This window comes from Eurypyga helias, unplaced genomic scaffold (assembly GCF_000690775.1).
Source record: "Eurypyga helias isolate BGI_N326 unplaced genomic scaffold, ASM69077v1 scaffold25624, whole genome shotgun sequence".
Classification (NCBI taxonomy): Eukaryota; Metazoa; Chordata; class Aves; order Eurypygiformes; family Eurypygidae; genus Eurypyga; species Eurypyga helias.
Window position 1 is genome coordinate 9,394 of NW_010244857.1, and position 23,122 is coordinate 32,515.

The 23,122-nt window shown below is 40.3% G+C and overlaps 1 protein-coding gene across 1 annotated transcript; it reads right to left on the reverse strand.

The window, feature by feature from the left end:
* Positions 1-309: 309 nt before the first annotated feature.
* On the reverse strand, positions 310-22,538 carry LOC104508322 (mannosyl-oligosaccharide 1,2-alpha-mannosidase IA-like; the record flags this gene model as incomplete). The annotated part of the gene is made up of 5 exons (XM_010149900.1): positions 310-849; positions 2,126-2,241; positions 7,611-7,783; positions 9,059-9,278; positions 22,423-22,538. Coding segments are annotated over 5 exons (752 nt in total), but the record flags the coding sequence as incomplete, so codon positions are not given.
* Positions 22,539-23,122: the final 584 nt, after the last annotated feature.

Genomic DNA, 23,122 nt, shown 5'->3' on the forward strand with positions numbered 1-23,122 from the left:
CCACTTAGAAAAGGGAGGTGACAACTGATGCTATTACCATATTCTAATCAAAACCTGAAAACCTAAGGTCTGCTAACTAATGTGCTAAATTCATAAAAACTAAGTTTAGACACCTTCAATGTATACTGCAGTTTCAGAGTTGTGTCTGTGTGAGATGAAAATATTCCTACGTAGACTTCACTGACAATGAAATACATCAGGTACTTTACCGAGTGATGAGAGACCCGCATAAGAAGAGGCTGTCACAGTCACAAGAGTTGTCTTGGATGACACACAAAACAAATCAACATAGACCAAAAAAAAAAAAAAGAAAAAAAAAAGCTCTTTATACTTAATTCAATATGGCTTTTTGCAACATGGCAAAATATTACAGCTTAAAGCAGACATCTCCTCACAGAGGAGAAAAGAATTTTGCAGTCAAATTAAAAGCATAACAGGAAGTAACATGCAGACCCTCTGCTCTTTTTGGCCAAGATGACACTGCAGCCTAACAAACTCAGGAGGGTTGTCCTTTTTCTCTCCTAAGAAGTGGTTCAGCTGGATAAGAGGAATGAGATTTTATCATCATCAGTTGAGGTCTGTTCATAAATATTTACTGTTAAAGAAAACAGACTGCAAAACACTTGATTTGAAAATTTAACTCAGGAATTTAAAACCAAATCATGTGCCCAAGTCCTGGAATGAAACATAAGGAATGAAACCAAGTATAACTTAATCTTCATCTATTTCTGGTTTTCTTCTTTATTCCCATCGTCTTTGTGAAGAACAGGGAGAGGATGAGCCTCTGTGTTGAAGACCCAGTGTTCGAATGGAAGAAGATCGTCTTCAGAAAACAGCAAATACAAGTATCTGGCAAGAAAAAAGGCAGGAAGTGTGACCACATCAGGGAAGTGAAACTACAATAGTTTTCAGGAAAACATAACTAACTGATTTCCCTAGATGAATGCATCAATGGCAACAGCTGACCAAACACAAAATGCCACAAAGTCCCAGCCTCACAGCGGGTAGCACAAAGCGTTGGGGCTACTCAACTCAGATTGGGCTCAAAGGCAATAGCAACTGGAGACCAACAAATAAATGCCTCTGTCCTGACAGGGGACAGAGAAGTTCAGGCTATCGAGGTTAAGTATCAGTTCACTTCCGTTTCACCCCTGGTAACTTTATCACATATTGTTTTGATAACATGTAACGATAGTAATTTTTATCCTCGATATTGCAGTACAAGCCTTGGGATTTTTAAGAAGAAAGCTAGAGCAGGACCTTGGGCAGCCATTTACTAATATAGGGTCCATTAAAACTAGCAGTAAACAATGAACAAATCCAAGATTTTATTTATTGTCCTGATACAGGGTAGTAGCTACTGTAGCATGATTATTAAGTCTGCTTAGAGATGAAAGTCCGCTTAGCAAATGACATCCTATTTTTTCTCGATAACCATCCTTCCCTGAAGGCTTTTATTCATCTAATTCTGATGGGCCAATTAAAATGATAAAGTAGAGGCAACACAGTCTCAAAAAACCCATGCCAAGATGTACATTTATGACATTTCATTGAGTATTACCCTTTCTGTTGAAAGGGCATGATTGCTTCCTTCTGGTCTCTGCAACTTTCTCTTGCACAGCAAAAAAAGGTGAAGAGACCAAGACAAAACTTCCTTTATTGCATTAAAACTCGGGAGACCGTGATAGATAACGAAAGCTTTTGTCTTCTCTCTTAATAGGCCATGCAAGCTTACCATGCAAGTTAACTTTTTTCCTTTCCTGTAGTTCTAAAATTAAAAGGATGCAATACAAGCCTGATAAATCCTCGTCTACTTAATTGTTTCATTAGTGTTGGCATATATATTTAGATCCTATCAAAGCTAGGAGATGTAATTTGCCAACAAAGACTATCAAGTACCTTTATCAGAAGTAAAGATAATTTCCAGATGCCACAGAATTTATTTTATTGATATAGAAAGGGAAAAAAAAAAAGGCAATTTGGTTTCTCATCACCTAAGAAAAGCTCTAGTATTTCAGTCAGGTTTTGTTATATGAATGTCAAGGGGACTAACGAGAAATACTTATCTGTAAAGATGAGACACAGAACTACTTCATATTAGTGCAAGTCAACTTTCTTAACTTACTTGAGTGTCTCTGAAAGGAAGAAACTTTGCTGCACATCATCATGGCTTTCGTGAGTGTTATAAACATCCCTAATGCCAGAATAGCCGCCATCTACTCTGCAGTGTTTTTCCAATGCCTGAGGAGGGGGAAAAAAAGTAGGATTGACAACATTAATCATCTGTCAGTTTTCCTTTGTTTGATAATAAAACTAGCTGCAAAAAAAAAAAAAACACATTAGCACTTTTTTTTTTTTGATAAAGCATTGAAAACTTGATACTTGCCTTTTAAAGACATAGGCACCCATGTTACTTTACATTTAGGAAGAGAAGGAAAACAATAAGTTAAGAAAAAGAAATGAACACAAGCCAGTTTTCAGAAGGAAAGATATCATATGGATTTTCACATATTTTCCTTTTTCCTCATTTTACTGGGAATAACAATAGCCTCTCTGTCACAGGCTCGTCTATACAGCCTGCAGAGATCCTGGCACATGGATCTTTCTCGGTCCTATTTTAGTGCTTTAAAATTACTGGGACAGAATTGAATGTCGTGATAAAGTGTCCAGTCTTTTCCTTACCTCCTGTACGTCTCTTTGAAGAAGGAAAGGCAACTCTCTGTATTTTTGATGTCAGTGGTTTGGTTTCTCTTTGCACTGCCTTCATTTTTCAATGGGCAGCCTCTGATGTTGGGCCGTGACCAAACCTCCTTTCTGCAGCGGGTACTATTTTTCTTTGACAGCTTTCTGAAAAGGCTCCGTCCGTGTCACGGGAGCAGGCGGAAAGCTAACGTGGCTGGTCTGAACGCAACATATTTCAGATGCCAGAATAAGAACAGGGTTTCCTCTAACCAGTTTCTAAACTGCGTATTTAGTCAAAAGGGGTAAAACAGATGACTGATCCCTATTTTACAATAAAAAGACTACCTAAAAATATAATTTCTTTTCTGCCCACAGTAATGTTCTATGGGACCAGCTGATATTGAAGGAGAAAATGATCAGAAGAACAGTGAATACAGAAGGGCAAAAGCCATGTACCTGCTGCTGGAAGTGTAGAAGGTACATACAGTTAAGCTATTTAATAAACTTTGCTGCTTTTCTTTTAGGCAGGTGTTTGCATTAGAAATGTGGGACTCATTTGCCTATGTATGAACCGTAATTTCTTTAAATCTAATGCTATCCAAGACCCTACTTGAGTATTAGTTCTCTTACGGCTGCTCTTTGTTTAAAAATATTAATTTTTCTTTATAATTGACCTATTTAACAAGGTTAAAAGTATTCTTAGCTTCATTTTTCTTATCCTCTTTTATAGTAACTCTCTGCTATGATGCAATATAATAAAGGAATGAGAGACTCCAAGATGATTATATTTAAAACACAACTAATCATTCAAAACGAAATCCAGAAAATGATCTTTAGCCCTAAATAACTTCTCACAGTGAAAATGACAGTAAGCATGGATGGATTACTGTATTTACTCAGGACCACACTACTCTGAAACATGGTGCTTGCTGTGCAGACAAGTACTGGAGCAACAACTTTCAGACAGAAATTCCTGGAGCCTTATCAAAACCCCACTGGAGAGAGGGAAGGTTCCAACCCCATCAGACAATTAGTTCCTCTGTTTCTGGAGTTATTACAAATATCACTGAGGTGATTGCAGGATGTGTAGATTTTATTTAGGGAAAGAACTGCATTTCAAACCAGATACAGCAAAAATCTATGAAAAGGCAGAAGATATATGTAAAACAAGCAGAATAAGCATTTTCTGATGAGAGGTGGGACTAAAAGTCACAAATGATTATGAGGGTGTCCATCACCTCCACCTGTTCTAAAGGCTGTTCAAGTTCTGTGTTTTTTCAAGTTCTGTGTTTTGCTGTGAGTAGATACCCTAAATGCCCTTGTTTTTGCTGTACTCCCTGTAGCTATCTGCATAGATTTAGCTTGCATGTCAGGCTCTCTGTACTTTTCACTGGAGAGTAAGCTGCCTGTTTTATATTTAAAAGGGATTTTTCTCCAGGAGAGATCCCTTAAAATATAACAGGCCTATTTGTCTATTCTTATGTGTCTTTAGGTTCTTTAATTTTCCTGGACACTTTTACTAAGTGACAAATATACTTAAGTTTAAACAAGTAATTTCCCCTGGCTGGTACTCCTTCCCTCTTGTCTACTTCAACCTGCAGTGAATTCAAAATGCTGAATCTGTGTCTGGATTTTCAATGTCAAGCACAAGATATTATGTTTTCCAAGGCACAGCAGAAGGAGAACTTAAACTTGAAGGGTAAGGCTATTATTCAAGGAAACATCTGCATTTTGAACAGGGTGAAGTAAAATAAAAGCAAATTGCAATTGGGATTTATATGCTCTAACATGTATTTAGAGCCTTCTTTATGAGTCAGCTGTTGGGAGATGCCGTACAGGTGCCTGAACACACTGCGACGGTGTAGACTAAGAGGGTGACTCGCACCATGTCAGCCATCTGGTGGCAACTACTTGATGCAAGCGTGAAGCATCTTACCCCTCGAAGCTACTTTTTGCTTAATTAAAGGAACAGGATGTTCATGGGTCCCATTAGTAGGATAAAAAGGCTCTTGGTTTTCACCCTCCTTCAACTGGCAATAATGGCCTTTTGAGCCCATATCTGCCGTTTCTGAGTATGGTGATGTTCACGCTGTGAGTGGGGTAGTGGTGAGTGGGAAGAAACAATCAAATACATTTTAAATTAGCAGCTCTCAGAAAATGAGGGTGGCTAAGATCAGTTATGCCAGAGTAATAGAAAACATCAGGCGCATTGAAAACGGGCTGACAGTCTGAAAGTATCATAAAGGGAAAAAAACCAAAGGAAGGCTGTGAATTCAAAATATGTGCTGCATATATAATGCAGAAAGGGAGACTTTATCAGCTTTAGCTCTTGAAAACCTTTCTGACTTAGTAACAGTGGATATTGCTGTTGGTCATAACTGAATTTTCTCCAACCGCTGAAGTACACACAGAACGGGCTTGGACTCAAACTAAAGCAGCAAAGCAAGTTTCCAAAGAAAAAAATGGAGAGGCTCAAGCATGAATTTCGTCTATGGAAGTTAGAGAAAGAATTAATAGACCTGTTGGAGAGTTCGGAAGTCACGACCTATAGGGCAGCCTCCTTGTACTAGGCAAGGGCATTGGGAAACAAGCCTAATGAGTTCTCGCTGCCAGCGCCATGAGTTGAAAAGGGACATGAAACGCCTGAAGAACAACTTTTCTGGGCAACAACAAATGGTCTGACTGTTCCCCGTCTTTTCTTGTTTCAGTCTCAGCTTTCTCTTTGTGCATCAAGTGTTGGCAATTAAAGCAACCACAGCCAGTGGTCAGGGACTTCCCCAAGAACAGAAGGGTGGAGCGACACGCTCTCTGGTGTGAGGAGGGGGGCAGAATTTATGATGCAGTTGTGGAAGCTATCATGACACATTCTGGAACAAAAAAACTCAGTTTCAGGTGGAGGTGTGTGGGCTATAAAGCTCGAGGAAGAAGAGAAAAAAGAAAATTGAAACCTACAGCTGGCTATAACTTCTGTGAAGCTTTGTTTTTGTGAAACGCTGAGGTCCGCGCTGGAACAGTGGCGGGTGGATCTGCGCTGCACGGCCCACACACGGGCTGTAATCCCCTACCTGAGCGCCAGCTGGGAGTGACCACAATAACGCTCATCGAGTACACGCGGGGAGCGCTCGGAAGGTAAACAAGTGTACAGACTTGAAACCAACGCCAGCAAACTGAACCGACAGGGTAAAGAATAATAAGGAGAACATTTCAGTTGTTGATAACAATGTTATCAGTGTGGGCAGCAACAACGAGCCAGGAAAAACATCTCCTGGAGAAGGAACACTTGGCATTGCTGAAGCCCGGTGGGATGACTTCCATAAACAGCCATTCTAAATATTACAATTTGCCTAGGACGATTCCAGTAGTAAAATGTGTGCCTTTGGGTGGTGTTAGAGAAGAAGAAAGTAAGGGAACAGCATTCTAAATTAGAGGTTAAAAAAAAAAAATTGCTTTGGAATCATTAACTCAGAGGCATATTGTTTCAGGGCCAACAGAGCCAACACCTGAGGGAAGCAAATCAAATGCCCTAAATAACTACAGTCTACCTGGCTGGGTACACTGTTGACTGCAGATAAGGAACTGCTGTGAATATTCAAACAAGGAGGAGCTAGAGAGTAGAAGTATAGTTGATGCTATAGTTGATTCAGTGAATCCTGAATACAATTCCAGATCTTGGTTGCTGGCAGATGTCATGTGCAGCAAGGTATAGGGAGTCATAATCCAGTAACAGCTCTCTGGGAGGTTTTCTCAGGGATGAGAAACTGCACAAGTCTACATGTTCTTCCCTTAGGACAGAGCAACCTTCTACAAGTAGCAGTGTAGGACCATCCAAGAAAGTTGTAAACATACACTCCTAGAAACAAGAGGTGATGGCAAACTGACAAACGGGATGCATTTGAAATCCTGGAAAGCAGTAACTCTGCAAAGGAGAGATCTCTGTGAATAAAACACTGCAGCTGTGTTTTCTTTTTTTTCTTTTTACTTTACGTATACAGAGACACAAAAATAATCGCAGAATCATAGAATGGTTTGGGTTGGAAGGGACCTTAAAGACCATCCAGTTCCAACCCCCCTGCCGTGGGCACCTTCCACTAGACTGTTAATGTTTTTCAGCTTCCTGCATCTCCTTTAAGATCTCAGTCTGCTTAGAAATTCCAAAGGAAGAGTGAAAGGCAGATAATTTAGCAAGGGCAACATCAGTGTGTGGAGAAAATAAGCGAACTCTAGAAGTGTAATGAGGACCCATACCTGGAGGATGAAAGATGGTAAATCTCAACTCTAACAGTAAGTGTGATTAATCACTGGCATAAGGGAAACTATGGATTTGGCAAACCAATTTTTGGTGTATAGACTAGCTGCCGTCTTGGAAAGTTTGTGCTAGACAGACATAAGAGCTCAGCATGACTGGTTGAAGCTCAAAGGCTGGTGGGACACAGAAATTTAAATCTAGAAGAGATTGTTATCATTAATGAAGTTCAGTCCAAATGACCTATGCTTTTTGAAAGTCATGGTTTTTTGAATGTTTGGTACTAACCAGTAGTTCATCTTGGCCTTCACCAGACAATTACTGTTGAAAATACACTTAATAAAACTTATTTCCATGTCCAAGGCTCAAATCTGACCCAGTTGCACTTTCCATTCATATGCAGCAATACTCAACACCACGAGCAGTACATCCAAATATGATCCTGATCCAAGACATGTTTAAGAAGGAGATATCACAAGGTATTTGTCTAATATACAATACCTTCAGTATTGAGTTTTGTCAAAATGATCTCAGTTCATCTATTCAGTAAATGAATCTCTGGCAATTAGAGTTGATATTACCAATTTAAAATAAAGATTTTCTTTCCAACTGCTAAAGAATATGCCAGTATCATTCAAGAGCTCATTTAACAAGAAAATAAGAAAAAAACCCAACAGCACATTACCTCTACAGCTTCCCAGCCCCACTGCCTGTACTTTGGGTCATGAGTGAGTCGCCACATGTACATGTAGGTCTCTATGACTTCCGGTCGTAGGATGTAGTATTTTTCATTTTGTCTCGTAGCAATGGCCTCGACACCACCATCAAATCTGAAGGCTTCTGGTCCCAGTTTCATGCCTAGGCAATACAAAAACACATGCTAAAATAAAGGCATTAAAAAAGGTTTCAAATGATGTAACCTACCAAATCAACTATGCTTCCATGTGGCACAAAGCCAGGTTACCCAAAAGGTATATAATTTCTGAAAGGTAACGTTGCACCTCCTGTTTTTAATATTTTGTAAATAATTCAGAGTAGGAGAGAGCTGTTCTTCATCAGTGCCTTAAAGAGCAGTTCCAGTTTGAACAGTGATGCTAACATTTGCATTCTGGAAGACTTCATATAACTAGCAACATGTGAAATTTTGCCTAAAAGACGAAGATATTTACTTTTTCTATATCAAACTGGAAAATGCACTCTGGGACCTGAAATGCTGTCAGGGTTATTTTTATAAGAAGATGAAAAAATCCACAGAAACTTTCTGCACAGAAACTCACTTTCTTTGTGCAATTCTACTGTTTGCAGCATTGTACCAATAGATCTGAGAATAAAATAGGGTTTTTATGCCTACAATATAGTTAATAGCTACATTGATGCATAAATGAACAGGTTCCCTCTCTTATTTGTATTCGGCTATAGAGAAATTGGCAAAGTGTGAAAAAAAGCTGTCACGTTAATTACATGATAGATATGATTGAGTAGATATGATTGGGGTGCACTGAAATTATTTATAAACCTGAGCAGCCATTCTTAAAGTTACTCTTAGAGCAAACAGCATTGCGAGTCCAGAGGAGGCTACAAAGATGCTCAGAGGGCTGGAGCACCTCTGCTATGGGGACAGGCTGAGAGAGTTGGGCTTGTTCAGCCTGGAGAAGAGAAGGCTCCAGGGAGACCTTATTGCAGCCTTCCAGTACCTGAAGGGGCTACAAGGAAGCTGGGAGCAGGGAGGGGGGAAGGGAAGTTTTTACAAGGGCCTGTAGTGACAGGACAAGGGGGATTGGGTTTAAATTGAAAGTGGGGAGGGTTAGATTGGATATCAGGAAGAAGTTCTTCCTGGAGATGGTGGTGAGGCACTGGAACAGGCTGCCCAGAGATGTTGTGGATGCCTCATCCCTGGAAGTGTTCAAGGCCAGGCTGGATGAGGCTTTGAGCACCCTGGTCTAGTGGAAGGTGTCCCTGCCCATGGCAGGGGAGTTGGAACTAGATGGTCTTTAAGGTCCCTTCCAACCCAAACCATTCTGGGATTCTATGATGAAGAGTTCATACAACTTTGATTCAACATTACACAAAAATACTGATGGCTGCCTTCCCAAAGTCAAACTGTGAAACTGTCCTCTCCAGCACAGTACTTACTTGTACGATCATAGGATTCGTGGCACGTCCTGGCAATTTCAGCACCGAGCTCGATGTGATGGCCCGTCTTGTCATTAGGTGCTCCATCTGCTCCAAGAGCAAACATGCCCCCAGCAAAACAAGTGAGATGTCCCATCTTGTGTTCCAGCAGTCCACCCTTCCACTCAGCGATGTATGTCAGCCCCCCGCTTGATTTGCGAATGAGGTGGGTCTCTATGGCCTGCAAAAGTACATGATTTCAAATCCTTTGGTACCACTGGTAGAGGATGAAGGACAACGTTGTCTTGCCTGTGCATTGTTTTCTCTCCATAGTGCCTTTGCTTATAAAACAGAATGGATAATATGAGCTAACATAACCTCAAAGTGCAGCCAAACCAACACAGGTTAGCGTACATCAGTAATGGTGCTTAGTTTTGCTACAACTTTGAGCAATTTACACAGTACATTTTATAAAAATGTTGGAAAGACCTAAAAATTACAATTCTGTTTTACAATTCTTTACTTCTTTGCCTTTCTACCTGGAGCAATTTCAGGCTATTTCACTTTTAATGGTGATTAGTCATCACTTCAGCTTCCATACTTCCCACTGTAATTCTAATTTAAAGACTGTGGTTACTGATATAATCTGACTTCAGTTATATGCAAACATAATTCATATTCAAAACTCCTCACTCAGTGAGTGCACTGAATGATGTTAGGCCTCTGATTCTATACGGCATTCCCAAAGTCCAGTGAGTTTTTCCTCCCTAGACTGAATTCCTCTGTAGTTATCAATTGAGAATAGGGTCTGGAAAAAAAACCTAAGAAAAATAAAACCATACAAATCTCCTAGAGAGAATGAGAAGTTGGTGCCATTAGCAATGTATGGTCATTGATTATGAAATCCAGGAAAACAACCTTCCCTTATGAGAGGAACAGAATTAAAACAATAGAGGAGATGCAGAAGAGCACATTAATTAGAAGCCCACAGAGCAAAGTAAGCTATTGCTCTTTAAAGGGTAATGGAGAGGAGACGAACACCACTATCTTACATTCAGCTATCCAGCAGTGTTCTGGTTTATTCTACTGAAATCATAAGATCCAGAACCAGTACTCACCATGCATTATACGAGAGAAAAAACATGAATAAAATATCGCTACAGAGAACTATTAATAAAAAGCCCAGGATTAAAAAAAGTTATATAAAGAGAAGGTATTGATTATAGTTATTTCTTCCTGTTTAAACATCTGTAAAGGTTGTTTTTATAAGCATGAAAAATCTTCTCTGAACTAGAAGCATCAGCAAAATAATTGTAAAAGTTTTACTTACTAAGTACTTTTTTTGTGCCAAGAATGTCTCATTGAAAACTATACTTTGTTTTCCACTAATATTAGTGCAAAGCACTTGCTAAGGATGTTTTCTGCCCACCTCCAGACCCATTATTGGCTCAGGAAACTCCTCCGTCCCTTTTTTTCCTTCTTGATTGTATGTTTTTAGCACTGGTACCTACTGAAAAGCAGATCTAAATTTTAAAGCAGCAGTAAATAATGAAGATTCCTGTACTTTAAACAAATTCTGAATACTTTAGCGTACAAAAAGAGGAAATAAATATGAAAGGAGAAAGGTGGAAAAACAGTTTCCTTAAGCATCCAAACCACAAAACCCACAGTGGAAGATGAAAGAATTACAGAGGCTGAGTTGGTGTCAAGCTAATTGGTGCTCATGTATTCCAAGTGCACAGAAAAAGGCTTTTCTGTCAGGTTGTCAAACCAGTAGGGGAACTCCTTAGGTACTTTTTAAAAAAAATAATGTTCTTTTGTGCTCCTTTGGGTATAAAATAAAAAAATAATGTTCTTTAAAACACGTCTTTTGTGCTCCTTTGGGTATAAAATATTTGAATTTATAATTGAAGAATTGACAGAACAGAGTTCAAAGAACCTGCTACAAAATGTATTAATGCATAAACAGGCAAAATTTATGAGAAGACAGAAATAATTGGAAGACTCCCAGAATCTTTCAGAGCGCTGTTCGTGATTTTCAATACACAGTTTCTATTTTGTAATAGGATGCCTCATTGTTAAAAACACACAATTTAGTGGGAAGTAGCTTTCCAACTACTCAGGCATTCTAAAAAACAAGCTACCTAAAACCAAGCTCAGAAATTAAAAAATTGTCATCTAATTACATTTCATTAACCCTTTCAGCACGGGATCCCCGTCTCACCAAAGTAACAATTCTGGCAATAGTTGATAACTCTACTGGTCACTTAGCTGTTGAGTTAGAATTTATTTCAAAAATAAACTAATTTAAAAATTTAATGATGACTGAATTTATCTATATTGCATTTTTTTATCTAAAGAATTAACATAAGACACAATGAATTATTACTGTACCTGACAAATAGCAGTAAGCATGCACCTTTAACACTATAGTAACTAGACCAGAGTAGATTCTTGTAGCATGAAAATGGATTTTGCAATACCAGTAAGTCTTTCAGAAGCCTTTTTTCCCCCCTTTTGGCTCAAGGTTAAAGTTCAAACTGAAATAGATGGCTTCCACTAGGGAAATTCTATAATTATTCGAACAAACTGCAGTTAAGAAACTAAGAAACTGATGTTAATTGATGCTAAGAATGTCACAAAATAAAAATATATTTCCAAATTAATTATTCATATTTAGTAAAGCAAATCATCTTGGTTTTATAAATGGGCCCTATTAAGAACTAGTACATATGCCTATTTAAAGCTATTTTTATTTAAAGTTATTTTCATTAGGTAATCATTTGATGTATTACTGCCTCTCAAACTGCCTTGTCGTACTCTGTACAACCATGGGGCCCTGGGTGCTACCTACGTACAGACCCGTGTTAGCTGCGCGCTAGGTAACTGATCCTTTCTGCCTAGACACGAAATCCAAATAGCCCTTCCGTAGGTGCAAACAACCTTCAGGAGCCAGAAGGCTGACCATGCTGACCTTGCAAGTCCATCAGTGCTCAACAAACGCTTACTCTGGAAGACAGGAATGCAAACAGAGTACTTGGTGAAAAACTCTATTTCAAGCTATGTGAAGCTGTGAAGTAGGAAGAGTTTGTAGGTTTCCTGATTTAAGCAAACTGACCTCAACCAAACACCTCTTGCAAAGCGTGAAAGGGTGGAGGAGCGGCTCTTCCCTGTGGGCCGGTAGCTCGCTCTCTGCGACTGGGACGCGCACCAGAAGAGCTCAGTGGGCCATTTTTGGTGGGAGCTAGACAGGCTGTTTTCATCAGAAACAGGATTCCCTTCTCTCATCACTGTTCATTTACCCTCCTACTGAGAAGAGAGAGACTAGCCACTTGCCCTGAAAAAACACTTGCAAAGGAATTTGCACTATCAAATTGACATGAAATTTGGAATAATTTCAGCACAGCACAGATGTTCCAGATTGTAATGACCTTATTAGGTGCGTTCCAGTTGTTTCAGGAACTCCGCATAAAAGTTACCCTTATAACAAATCAGCATATTTGGAAAGCCTCAAAAATGTAAATGATTCTGATCTTAAACCTGCATGAGTACAACATACAAAGAAACTCCCCAACCTTAACGACTGATGAACATGTTCACTGCAATTATCAATTCCTGTATCGGTAACAGGATTTGCAGCATCAAGACATATGGTAAAACCTCCCTTTACCCCACAGATCCTACCTAGCTATAGTTTCAGAATTCACTTTCAAAGCACTACTTCTGTAATATTAAAGTGTTAGTAGAATGCATTAGCATCATAAAGTATTTTTCAGAGTAAACAATAAACCAGCACCAGTACTCTTTCAATTACCCCTTCCGTCTCTACAAGTCCCAAAGCCATCTATGATCCATCTATTGGAAATTCACTAAACTGCTACTCAAATTTTTGATTTTTTGGGGGTTATAATGAAAAGGTACGTAATCCTGTGAGCAGCACATCAAAATATTTTTCAGTGAGTGTTTCACAAAGGTTGTGAGAGTGCCATCTGGCTGGACTGAACTTCCTGAAATACATGATTTTTTAAAATAAGCTTGACGCCCGCAGCAGGATTAAGACACTAGCAGGAACATATGGGCAATTGTGCTCGGTATAGAACACCTTGAAAGCCAAGTTGAGAAAGTACGAGGATGAGGAAGACATACTATCAGTTTAAATGAAGATATAATAAGGGTTTCTGAACTTGAGCGGTAGGATGAAAAGGCAGGGTTACAATCCCATAGCGAAATGCTACTTGCGGTCTGCAGTGCTGTGGGCACAGTCCTGGCAGGGACATCAGCTCACTAAACCAGGTTATTATGAAAGGAGAACAGGCAGTATGGTGATGAAGATCCACCCAAGTGAAAAGCTCTGTTTGGTGGAATTCTGAATTTCCTACTGGGAATCAACTTCCTTTTATTTTGATATCATTATCTACAAACTTAAAAAAGGGCCAAGTTTATTTGAATCTCAGGTCTATCACAACTTGGTTCCCACCTATGGGTAATTCCTTCCTGCATTACCTGCAGATCAAGTGGTGCCATATTTAACACTGCAAAGATCATTAGTATTTACCACTACAAAGATCAAAGAAAGAAGGAAGGATCAGAGGAATCTGATGATGACATGGGCTTTGGTCTTTTTGACTAATTAGTTTTGTACCTGTCTGTAATAAAGAACAAGTACCTGAAGGGGCTACAAGGAAGCTGGGGGGGACTTTTTACAAGGGCCTGTAGTGACAGGACAAGGGGTAACGGGTTTAAATTGAAAGTGGGGAGGTTTAGATTGGATATCAGGAAGAAGTTCTTGCCGGAGAGGGTGGTGAGGCACTGGAACAGGTTGCCCAGAGAAGCTGTGGATGCCCCATCCCTGGAAGTGTTCAAGGCCAGGCTGGATGAGGCTCTGGGCAACCTGGTCTAGGGGGAGGTGTCCCAGCGCGCGGCAGGGGGGTGGGATTGGAACTAGATGGTCTTTAAGGTCCCTTCCAACCCAAACCATGCTGTGATTCTATGATGATTACATTTTACTGTAATGAATATTCTCAATATAAACCAATTTACAGTATCTGCAAATAATCAGAAAAGCCAGAAGAATCTGGTGTTTGATTAGAGGAAGATACATTATTGATGGATAACTGGAGCTGGTACAGTTTTTCTTTTACGCAAATGGAAATTCCATGTTACTGTTTCCCAGAATATATTCCTGCAGTTCAAATAGTAATTTCTTTCGCTCCATCAAGGTAAAGCAGACGGACTGTGCAACATGAAAGGTTGCAAAGAAAAGGTGGCTGCAAATGCATGTTCCCAAAGGGACCAACAGCAGATGCCACCTGGGAGTGACCAAAGCAAGCAAACAAACAAGCAAAATGGAGACAACCTGACTTCAGTCTGTAGTGAACTAAAAAAGGAGAGGAAGGAAGGGAAACCAAAGGAAAATAAACATTTGGCACATATTTAGAGAAAGAGATTTACTACACGTAAAGCTGATGTGGCATATGGTTTGTCGTGCACCTACCTACAAGCTCTTGCAGCCAGACTAACTTTTACGGCGGATCCAGTTCCTGGCAATCTATTTTAATTTTTTTTGGCGCTTTTATGTAAGGCTCTGCATACAGTCCTCACTGCAATAGAGACTTTAGCTAAACTGCCTTTTTGTTTCCACCCTGTGGGAAATTATTTCTTCTATAGAAGAACTGTAAAAATGCTTGAGCACTCAATTAGAAACACTAACAGTCCCTTTTACGGATTGAATTGTGACTCAAGTGCACCCTGTATTACCTCTGGCATCTTTCTCTTGAGCTGGCATGTTAAGATTACGCCCCTGCCTATCTGTCACACAAGAAGAACTGCAGTGAATGAGACGTTAAGAAGCGCTCAGGTTACAGGATTGCAAACTGCAGGTGTGTGTAACCTCTGTTACCCACAGCACAAGAGGGGAACTGCAGTTTCTCCCTACCTGATTTCCTCCCTCTCCTGCCCCCTTTCCTTCAGGCACTGTATTTTGTGTTCTCTGCTCACCAGACTGTTCCTTAACCATTATGTTACCCTGCCACTCCTCATCCTTTCAAAATTAAGGGGAACTGGACCCTCCAAATAAACCCTCATTTTCCTTCATTCAGTCCTGCACTCCCTTAAAGCTTTTCACACAGGTTAAACGCCATCTTCACCACCCCCTTCCTCAGTCCCTGACTCGATTTTGTGATTGGGAAGTCCTTCATTCAGCCTTTGAGTTGTTCTGGATGCTGAACTGGATTGCATACAAAGAAACATGGAGAACACGGAACTGAAGTCACCTCACTGTTCAAATGAATAAAAAATCCCAATCAACAAGCTTGCTTTTAACAGAGGGTATTCCCTTGGTGGGTTACGCTGACAGGTAATAAAAATACTAACAGATGCGCCTGCAGAGCACAGATGGAGACTTCTCAGGAAAAAAACGTTCTGCACCTTAAGGTTGCTTAGTTCAAGAATAAACACGCGCCACAAAAAAGTGGCTAACTCTGCTAAAGGAGAAGGGGTAACAAATCACAGACCTCAAAATGCAGTGTAAAACTGCAGTTCTACTTCCTCCTTTTTTTTAACCTCTCCTTTTACACTAACTCCTTAATTATGATTAATGAATTTCAATGACTCCTTTTTGAACCACAGAAACCAGGTGTTTCATTTGCAACCTCAAGATGTCACTGTAGCTGGAGATAAAACTGCCTTGCAAGTCATACTTGCGTATTTCCATACCTTAATAAATTTGAAACTTCAAAAATATGAACCGTGTTGTAAATTTACAGGGTTTATAATGTTTGTTTTGGGGATAATTACAACTCTGCAGGCTTTTTTACAACAAAGCACTATAAATTGTCTCAGTCTAAACTTTTAATATATTTTCCTTCCCCTAGGAATCTTCTTCATAAACTGTATTTTGACTATTTGAATCAATGGTGAGTACGAAAGAGAATTTGACCATGTGACATTTCCAGTAATTCAAAGATGTATAATGTCAATGGCTTACTTATTTATTTTAGTATTTACGGTTTGCCCCAGTACATTTTATTGTTTTGAAACGGCACACAGCAGGCAAGTCAGGATTATTGTGGTTTTGCATGCTGTGAGACTGTCAGTCAATTGCCAGTTTCATTGAGTTACTTCCCTCATGTTTTCTCTGCTGAGTTGATCTAATGCAATAGATACTTTCCTTCAGCAATCTTAACAATTCTTCAAATTTACCCTTCATCCAAAATTCCAGTGAGTTTACTGTGAAAAGTTTAAGATTTGCATTGTTCCATTGTTACACCTGTGATGGAGATGGCAGAGAAATGTCCTTTTTTTTAACTTTATTAGTTGATTCTGTTTTCTTAAATATCATTCATCGAGATTTTAAATATATTTTACGAAATGCAGGAATCACATGAAGGCATACAGGTAGAAAAAGTAGGGTGGATTAGGAAGTTCAAGCCCTTGTTACAATTTATTTAAATACTTTTGCCAAAGAAAAGTGGCATCTTCTTACGCTGAGGTCCTTGCTGCTTACTAAACTGTGCTTTAAAAATCAAAACTGGAATCTGAACACAGGAAAACTTTCACTTGTTGAAACGCAGTATGTAAGAAACACTTTGAAAGCAATAAGGCACTTAGTGCTTTCAGACTTAGGACATGTTATACAGGCAAGCTTACACGTGAAATGAAATATGAGTGCTTATAATTGAGATGCCTACATTTTTAAAATGGAAACGGCAAACATTTAACTATTATGATACCTATCCATCTGATCACTAAAATGATAATTAAGTTCTAGGGGAAAACTGATAATTTACTTTTGTTTGAAAATCTAATTATGTTTTTTTTTTCCCCTGTCCTATAAATCTATTAGTGTCTCTAAGAGCACCGATGCTCCTGCACTAAATGTACTTAATGCTATCTGCTACCAGCAGGCCAGATTTATTCACATTCTTAAAACGGTATTAATGGAATTGCATGAATCAAAACAAGTCACTCTCAAAATGTTGCATTATGTATTTTCTGAATATTCTAGAATAAGTATCTATCACCCCTGACAAGCTTTTCTACTGTCAGAAAAGGAAGGGAAAACAGCACAAGTATTAAGGACACGGCTGCTCCAACAAGAGCGAAGCCACGAGCAAAAAGGGGGCAATTTCTCTTGCAGGACTTTCCAAGTTAAAATCCTCCTTAAAGAGTTCTCACAATGTTACAGCTTGGTGCTTCTCCTGACAGTCCATAACCAAGCAATCACTTTACTAAGTACTTTCTGTAGTCCAAAACACTGACATTGTGTGGTTACATATTAACAATTTAAAAATCTGCAGAAGCTTGTCTTTAGTCTTGATGCTTTATGCAAGCAGTTGTAGAGGGCCCCAAAACTCCTGTCAAGGGGGGAAATGGCGTTAAGAGAATGAAAAGGAGCAGCGAGTCCTCTGGACGTTCTTCTCCGCTCGGCGTAATGAATCTTGCGTTCCCACACAATGCAGCTAGCCTATCGCTCCGTGCAGAACACCCGTGCAGCTGGGTGATAAATATTTGAAACACGACAGCTGACAAAATATGTAAATAAAGTTCCTGTTTATTCATCTGTACACATTTAAGCTATAGACAGTACCCCCCAGCAGAATGTACGCATTGGGAGGGCTGGCCCACTGCACCAAATGTTTCATCCTCAAGATCTGCTTGCCCAGGCAGACTTTTCTTATTATGTCTTTCCTTGAATGCCAAGAAGTGCTCAAGTATCGAATGTTCAATTCATTAATATACTTTTGGCTTTACCCGCTATGACAATCTATTCTAATTGAGTCGCTGCAGTTCTGTCACTGTCCACATCATTTATGCAGTTTTTAAGATCACTGTGATCGCTAAGCCAACCACTTCACGCAACTTAATGGAAACTGCAATCAGCACAGACCAGCCACCAGACTGTCATCACAGTTAAACAGACCCTCGTGAAAGTCTGGAGATGAAAAGGGCCTATCTGCCAATATCATATTTTCAGTTTGCTAACAACACTTTGTTCTCTCCCTCATTTCAATGAGAAAGGAATTTACATGGATTTGTTTTATTTATCTGAAAGGCTGAAATCTTGACAGCTCGGAAAAATATTCACGACTTAATGCTGACAAATATACCAAAATAAACCCTCAAACAAAATCAAAACCCCATAGCTTCCTTTGGCAGAGTCCAAACTGAGTGTATCACGGCTAGTCGCAAAAGTCAGCAACGCGCAAAGAAAAAAAAAAAAAGAAAAAATTTAAAAGTGATTCTGTATATTTTCTGCCTGAATACTCAAAACCCTGAGGCCAAAAAATTACTTTTTCCTCTTTTGATACCCACAGAAGGTTACTGCGTTCCTGACTCGCACCACCCGGCCCAGCGGCAGGCTGACTTTCGGGAGAGCTGTGTCCGTGGCACTGCTTCCACAACACCTGTCCTCCTGTTGGCCGTGTCCCTTGTCCCCACTTCCGCTGCCAGGTTCTCCAGACATCGCTAGTCCGCTTGTTACGGTCTCCTGAGCTGTTGTCACCCAGTAAGAAAAATTAAACAACCTAAATGTCTAAAAGTAAACTCCCCCCTCTAAAGGTAAAACTGCAAATTGCCGCAGCATCACCTCTGATACACCGGGCCACTGTGGGCTGAACTGAACCGGGCAGCTTGGGAAGTGCTGGGGAAGGATTCTCCCTCTTCCTCTGAAGTTCTTCTGAGCCAAGTTACTGCTCTCTTTACAGCCTTTAGATATGCCACTTCTCGAGAAATACACCGAGGAGGGGATGAAGGCAGCGTCAGAGAGACAGAGAAGAACTATTTCAGATGCACAAAGCTTGCAACAATGGCCATAAATAAATGTAATGGGAAAATTTGGAAAAGATACCTTGCCATCGGACATCAAGTGTGAGACAGCCTATTAAGAGGAGTAGTGGGAAAATTGCCCTTCAACTTAGAAAATTAGGGCTGACACATTCACGAGGGAGGATTTGATGCAGTTGCTGGTGACACCGCTGTCACAGAAGGCTCATTTTTGCTCTAAATTACCATGTTCTCTTACTAAACCTACTCAGTTGTGTCTCGGAGATCAAGAGTGGGATGGTTCCTGTGCTGGATACTTGCAGAGACTGACGGCCAGCTACATCCTCAAAGTATGACTAAAATCTGAATACAGGTTTGTTCTGTGACTAAAGGTTGCATGATATCCAGTGAAACCAGTTCAAGATGATCTCCTACTTCCTGCATTACGTCAAACAGGACATGATACGCGTGCGCTGCTTTTCAAAAGAGAAAACTTACATTAAAAACACATTCACCTGCCTTTTTTTGCAAATTCTACAGTTTATGAATCCCTCTGACAGCCTTACAAACACTTTCATATCATGCTCTGGTATTCAAAACCAGACTATCGCTGCCCCTTTTCCCATTAGAAATAAACTCTTCTTTAAATGGCATCAGCCAAATATGCATCTCACTCAGGGTGAACAGAAAAAGTTTTTAAATCTAGTTTGACATCTTAGTTATTGCTTTTAACTTAAGCCATAAACTGATCTATAGCTGCTACAAAAATTCTAATAGAAAGAACTTGTTGTTTTTAATACGAGTTACAGAACAACATAGTAATAGCCCCAAAGCTTTATCTAAATAAATTTCAGCTTTCCACAGTAAACTCTAACTCCCCATGTATTTTCATCTGCGGTTTCTGGATAACGGAAGATATTGAATTAGGCATCAAACCTTCACGTCGCTCTTTCAGAGTTCTGAGGGTGTGTGCTGGATCGAACGGCCAGGAATAATCATGCCGTTCCCTTTGGCGTTAGTCTTAAAAAGATTCTGAAAGCGTCAGGGGAAATTTCTCTATGAAAATACGAAGCAGACTCGGAATGCCCAAACCATGTAGGCTTAGTCATAAAGAAAGACAGCAGCTTGTGCAGACACTTAAATTAGCTTTAATTTAGATAAGTAAGGGATCGATAGCAATAAAGCCAATCTCAGGATGGATTTCAAAACAGGTTCGTTACTCCAGTGAAGAACCTAACAGCTCAGTGGGGCCCAACCACTCTGCAGCTTCTGTGAGACTGCAACTTCCCTGCTGCTTTCTGAACAAGCTACATTGCAACATCCAGCCGTACCGCCACGCGCTGCGTGTACACTTTCAGCTTCGGCACAGATGTGCCTCCGTACAGGAGACAGACAACACGAAGACTGCTGCTCAGAAAATACTGGAAATAGCATTCAACCAAAAGCATGGTGACATCTAGCACATATTTAGTCATCACTCAGCCCTCCCAAACACTGATTTTCTGGACAGATGACGCTTGGACTGCTGAAGAGCTGCTGTTAATAGAAAATATTAAGACAGTAGGCACTTTTAACTCTAGTTACAAACAGCAGAACTCAGACCCTGTCACTGATATTGCTGCACTTGGTGATGCTGCTGACCAGGCAATTCCGCTCCCCCAGCTTGATCCTGAGCTGGAAGAATTGGCCGTGTCATGCGCTGGACATCACTTCTACTCCCCACCCGGACCTCAGGACAACAGTGACAACTTCCATACCCGAGGAGGATGCGATCCCGGTATAGCTAAGGTGTGAGTTTAAACAAAGCCGTGCTGCTGCACCCCGCACGGACACACCCTGTAGCGCTCCTGGCCCTCTCCCCAGATGCCCAGCTCTCCACCCCAGCCCTGCTGCTGGGCAGGCCGGGCTGGCTCAGCAGGCAGCCAGGCACAGTGCCGCGTGCAGGTGACACGGGACGGCACGTGTGGGATGTCCCGATGTACCCTGCTTCAGCCGTGCTCAAGTCAGGGGAAGGGGCACCTTCAGCCTTAGAAGGAGCAGCCCTGCCCCAGCCGCCGAGGCTCTGGGCTCTCTCAGCCCCTCTGTTACCGGCTGGGATCCACGTGCTCCTGCTGCTCCTGGGCAGGACGGGAGGCAATGTGCTCATGGTGCCACTGACAGGGGCGATGGCCGCACCACTTTGAAGATGCCCTACCTGCAGCGCTTTCCAGACTAGCTCTGCTAGCAAAAGCACATTTCTTATTGCGTGCGTCTGTGCACGAGTGCTTACCCTGTGCAAGAATGTATTTAAAAGAAAAACCTGACGTTATGAAACCAGTGGAAGTAGAAGACTAGAAGCACCTTTGAGGTGCTTCAAAATGCCTTCCATTGTAAGATGAATTGATATCGTATTATCAGACACTTTGTTCTCTCTTTTTGGCTGCCAACCTAATAGGCTGAGCTATTACAGTATCACTGTTCTTATGTTATAGCCTCAAATGCACTCAAACCTAATTTAAAATCCACCTTTTGCTCTGAAGCTGAAACTACGTTAGCGGAGAAAATGAGGCCGACTGCATCCAAATCTGCACTTACGAAATTAAAGACAGGATTTTCTTAGCAGAGGATACTTGGTCATCAAATTTACTACCACCAGAGATCACACCCTCCCTCAAATCATCACATACGACTTTTCTCTCTAACGAAAAAAAAAAAAAGACCATTACAATGAGCCAGGGTTGTATTTTTCTAATGTCACCCCTTTTTTGTAGTCTGGGAAGTAAAAAGAGACTTATGCCTCTTCCCTAGGGACAGCGCATTGCCAAACGTATGAAAGAATAAGCAGACAGTGCTTAGCACCTCGAAGCCGTGTCTACCGGGGAACTGAACATACATACAGATAATAAGAGAGAAGAGTCCTGGCCCTGCACAGCTCCCACTCAAAACAGATGAAAGGATGGGGGAAAAAAAAAAGAAGCAGCAGCATTATCCTCTTTATTTATATTTATATATATATATCTGTGAAAGCGAAGAACCAAGAAAATAGGTTATTGCCCAAGACTAGAAGGAAAGTCTGTAAATATGAATTTAAACTAAATACTTCTTAAGTCTCCATGTAGTGTCACAGACCCATTATTTCTCCCAAACCAGCATCTTAAGGAAATAGAATCATCAATAACAAAGCAAATTGCAGACCAGAAGGATCATAAATAAAATACCACATAGAAATGTAAGTATGAACAATTCTGTTTTTTGAAGACACTCTCATGTGCCCAGTTTGAGTAACTGGCTGTTTCACAGAAGCTGGCAAATTTATGTCTCTTGTGACAAAAAGTCATCGTGCAACAAAACCTTCTATTTTCATTGATAATTATCTACCATAATGTATGGATCCCGGTGTTGACTACAATCAGGATACTCTAATGGCTGAAATCTGAGGTCAAATCACAAGAGGAACTCCCTCCTGGATATAAGGAAAAGCGACAAAAGGAATATATTTAGGGAAGACTGAGGAAGAAAGAATTGAACTTCTGAGAGCTCCTTGTAGATGCATTTTTTTGTTGCATATTTTATACTTTTCTCCACCAATGCCAGAGAGACCTGACTGTTGCCATTGGAAAGGGAGATTCAAATATCTCATTTACCTGAACAGCATCATAATACATTTTCTTGCCTTCTTCATCTGTCTTGTCCGACATCAGCCATGCCTTGAGCAAATATTCATAGAAGCTATCCCCAAGCCCTCCAATGGAGACGTGATCTGGAAAGGCAAGAAAGAGATTCAACAGCAATTTCATCTTCAGCCTGGGCAATAAAATACAATTACAGTTTGAAACAGTGTATTTAATGATCTCTTCCTACAGCAATCTTTAATAAACATAAGTCTGGAACCTCAGGAAAAACTAGTATATACAGAGAATGATTTCTTTAATTGTTAACTGTTTGATCCAGCTAAAGCACCATATTTATCTAATGTCGACAACGTGCCACAGGAATTCATGGCAAAGGAACAAGAATTTATATGTTTAACATTGAATTCATGTAGTTTATCCCATACAACACTCTGTTAATCGAAGTTCTTTTTTGTATTTTAAACACAGGAAAAAAAGGTAGAAAGTGCTCTCTGATTTGATAAAGGCTTTCCCCTCCTCATACAGGCATTGCTTTTATTGGTCCTTTTAATCACTAATGCTCCATTTCACTCACTTCATAAGAAAGGCCAAAATGTTTTAGCTCCTTACTGCAGAGTTGAATTTCAGGTTATGTCACACTGACGACCCCTATGTTTAAAAACAATACTATGGTTCTTAAACAGCTGGCTGCTCTCCGAACTCAGCAGTGCTT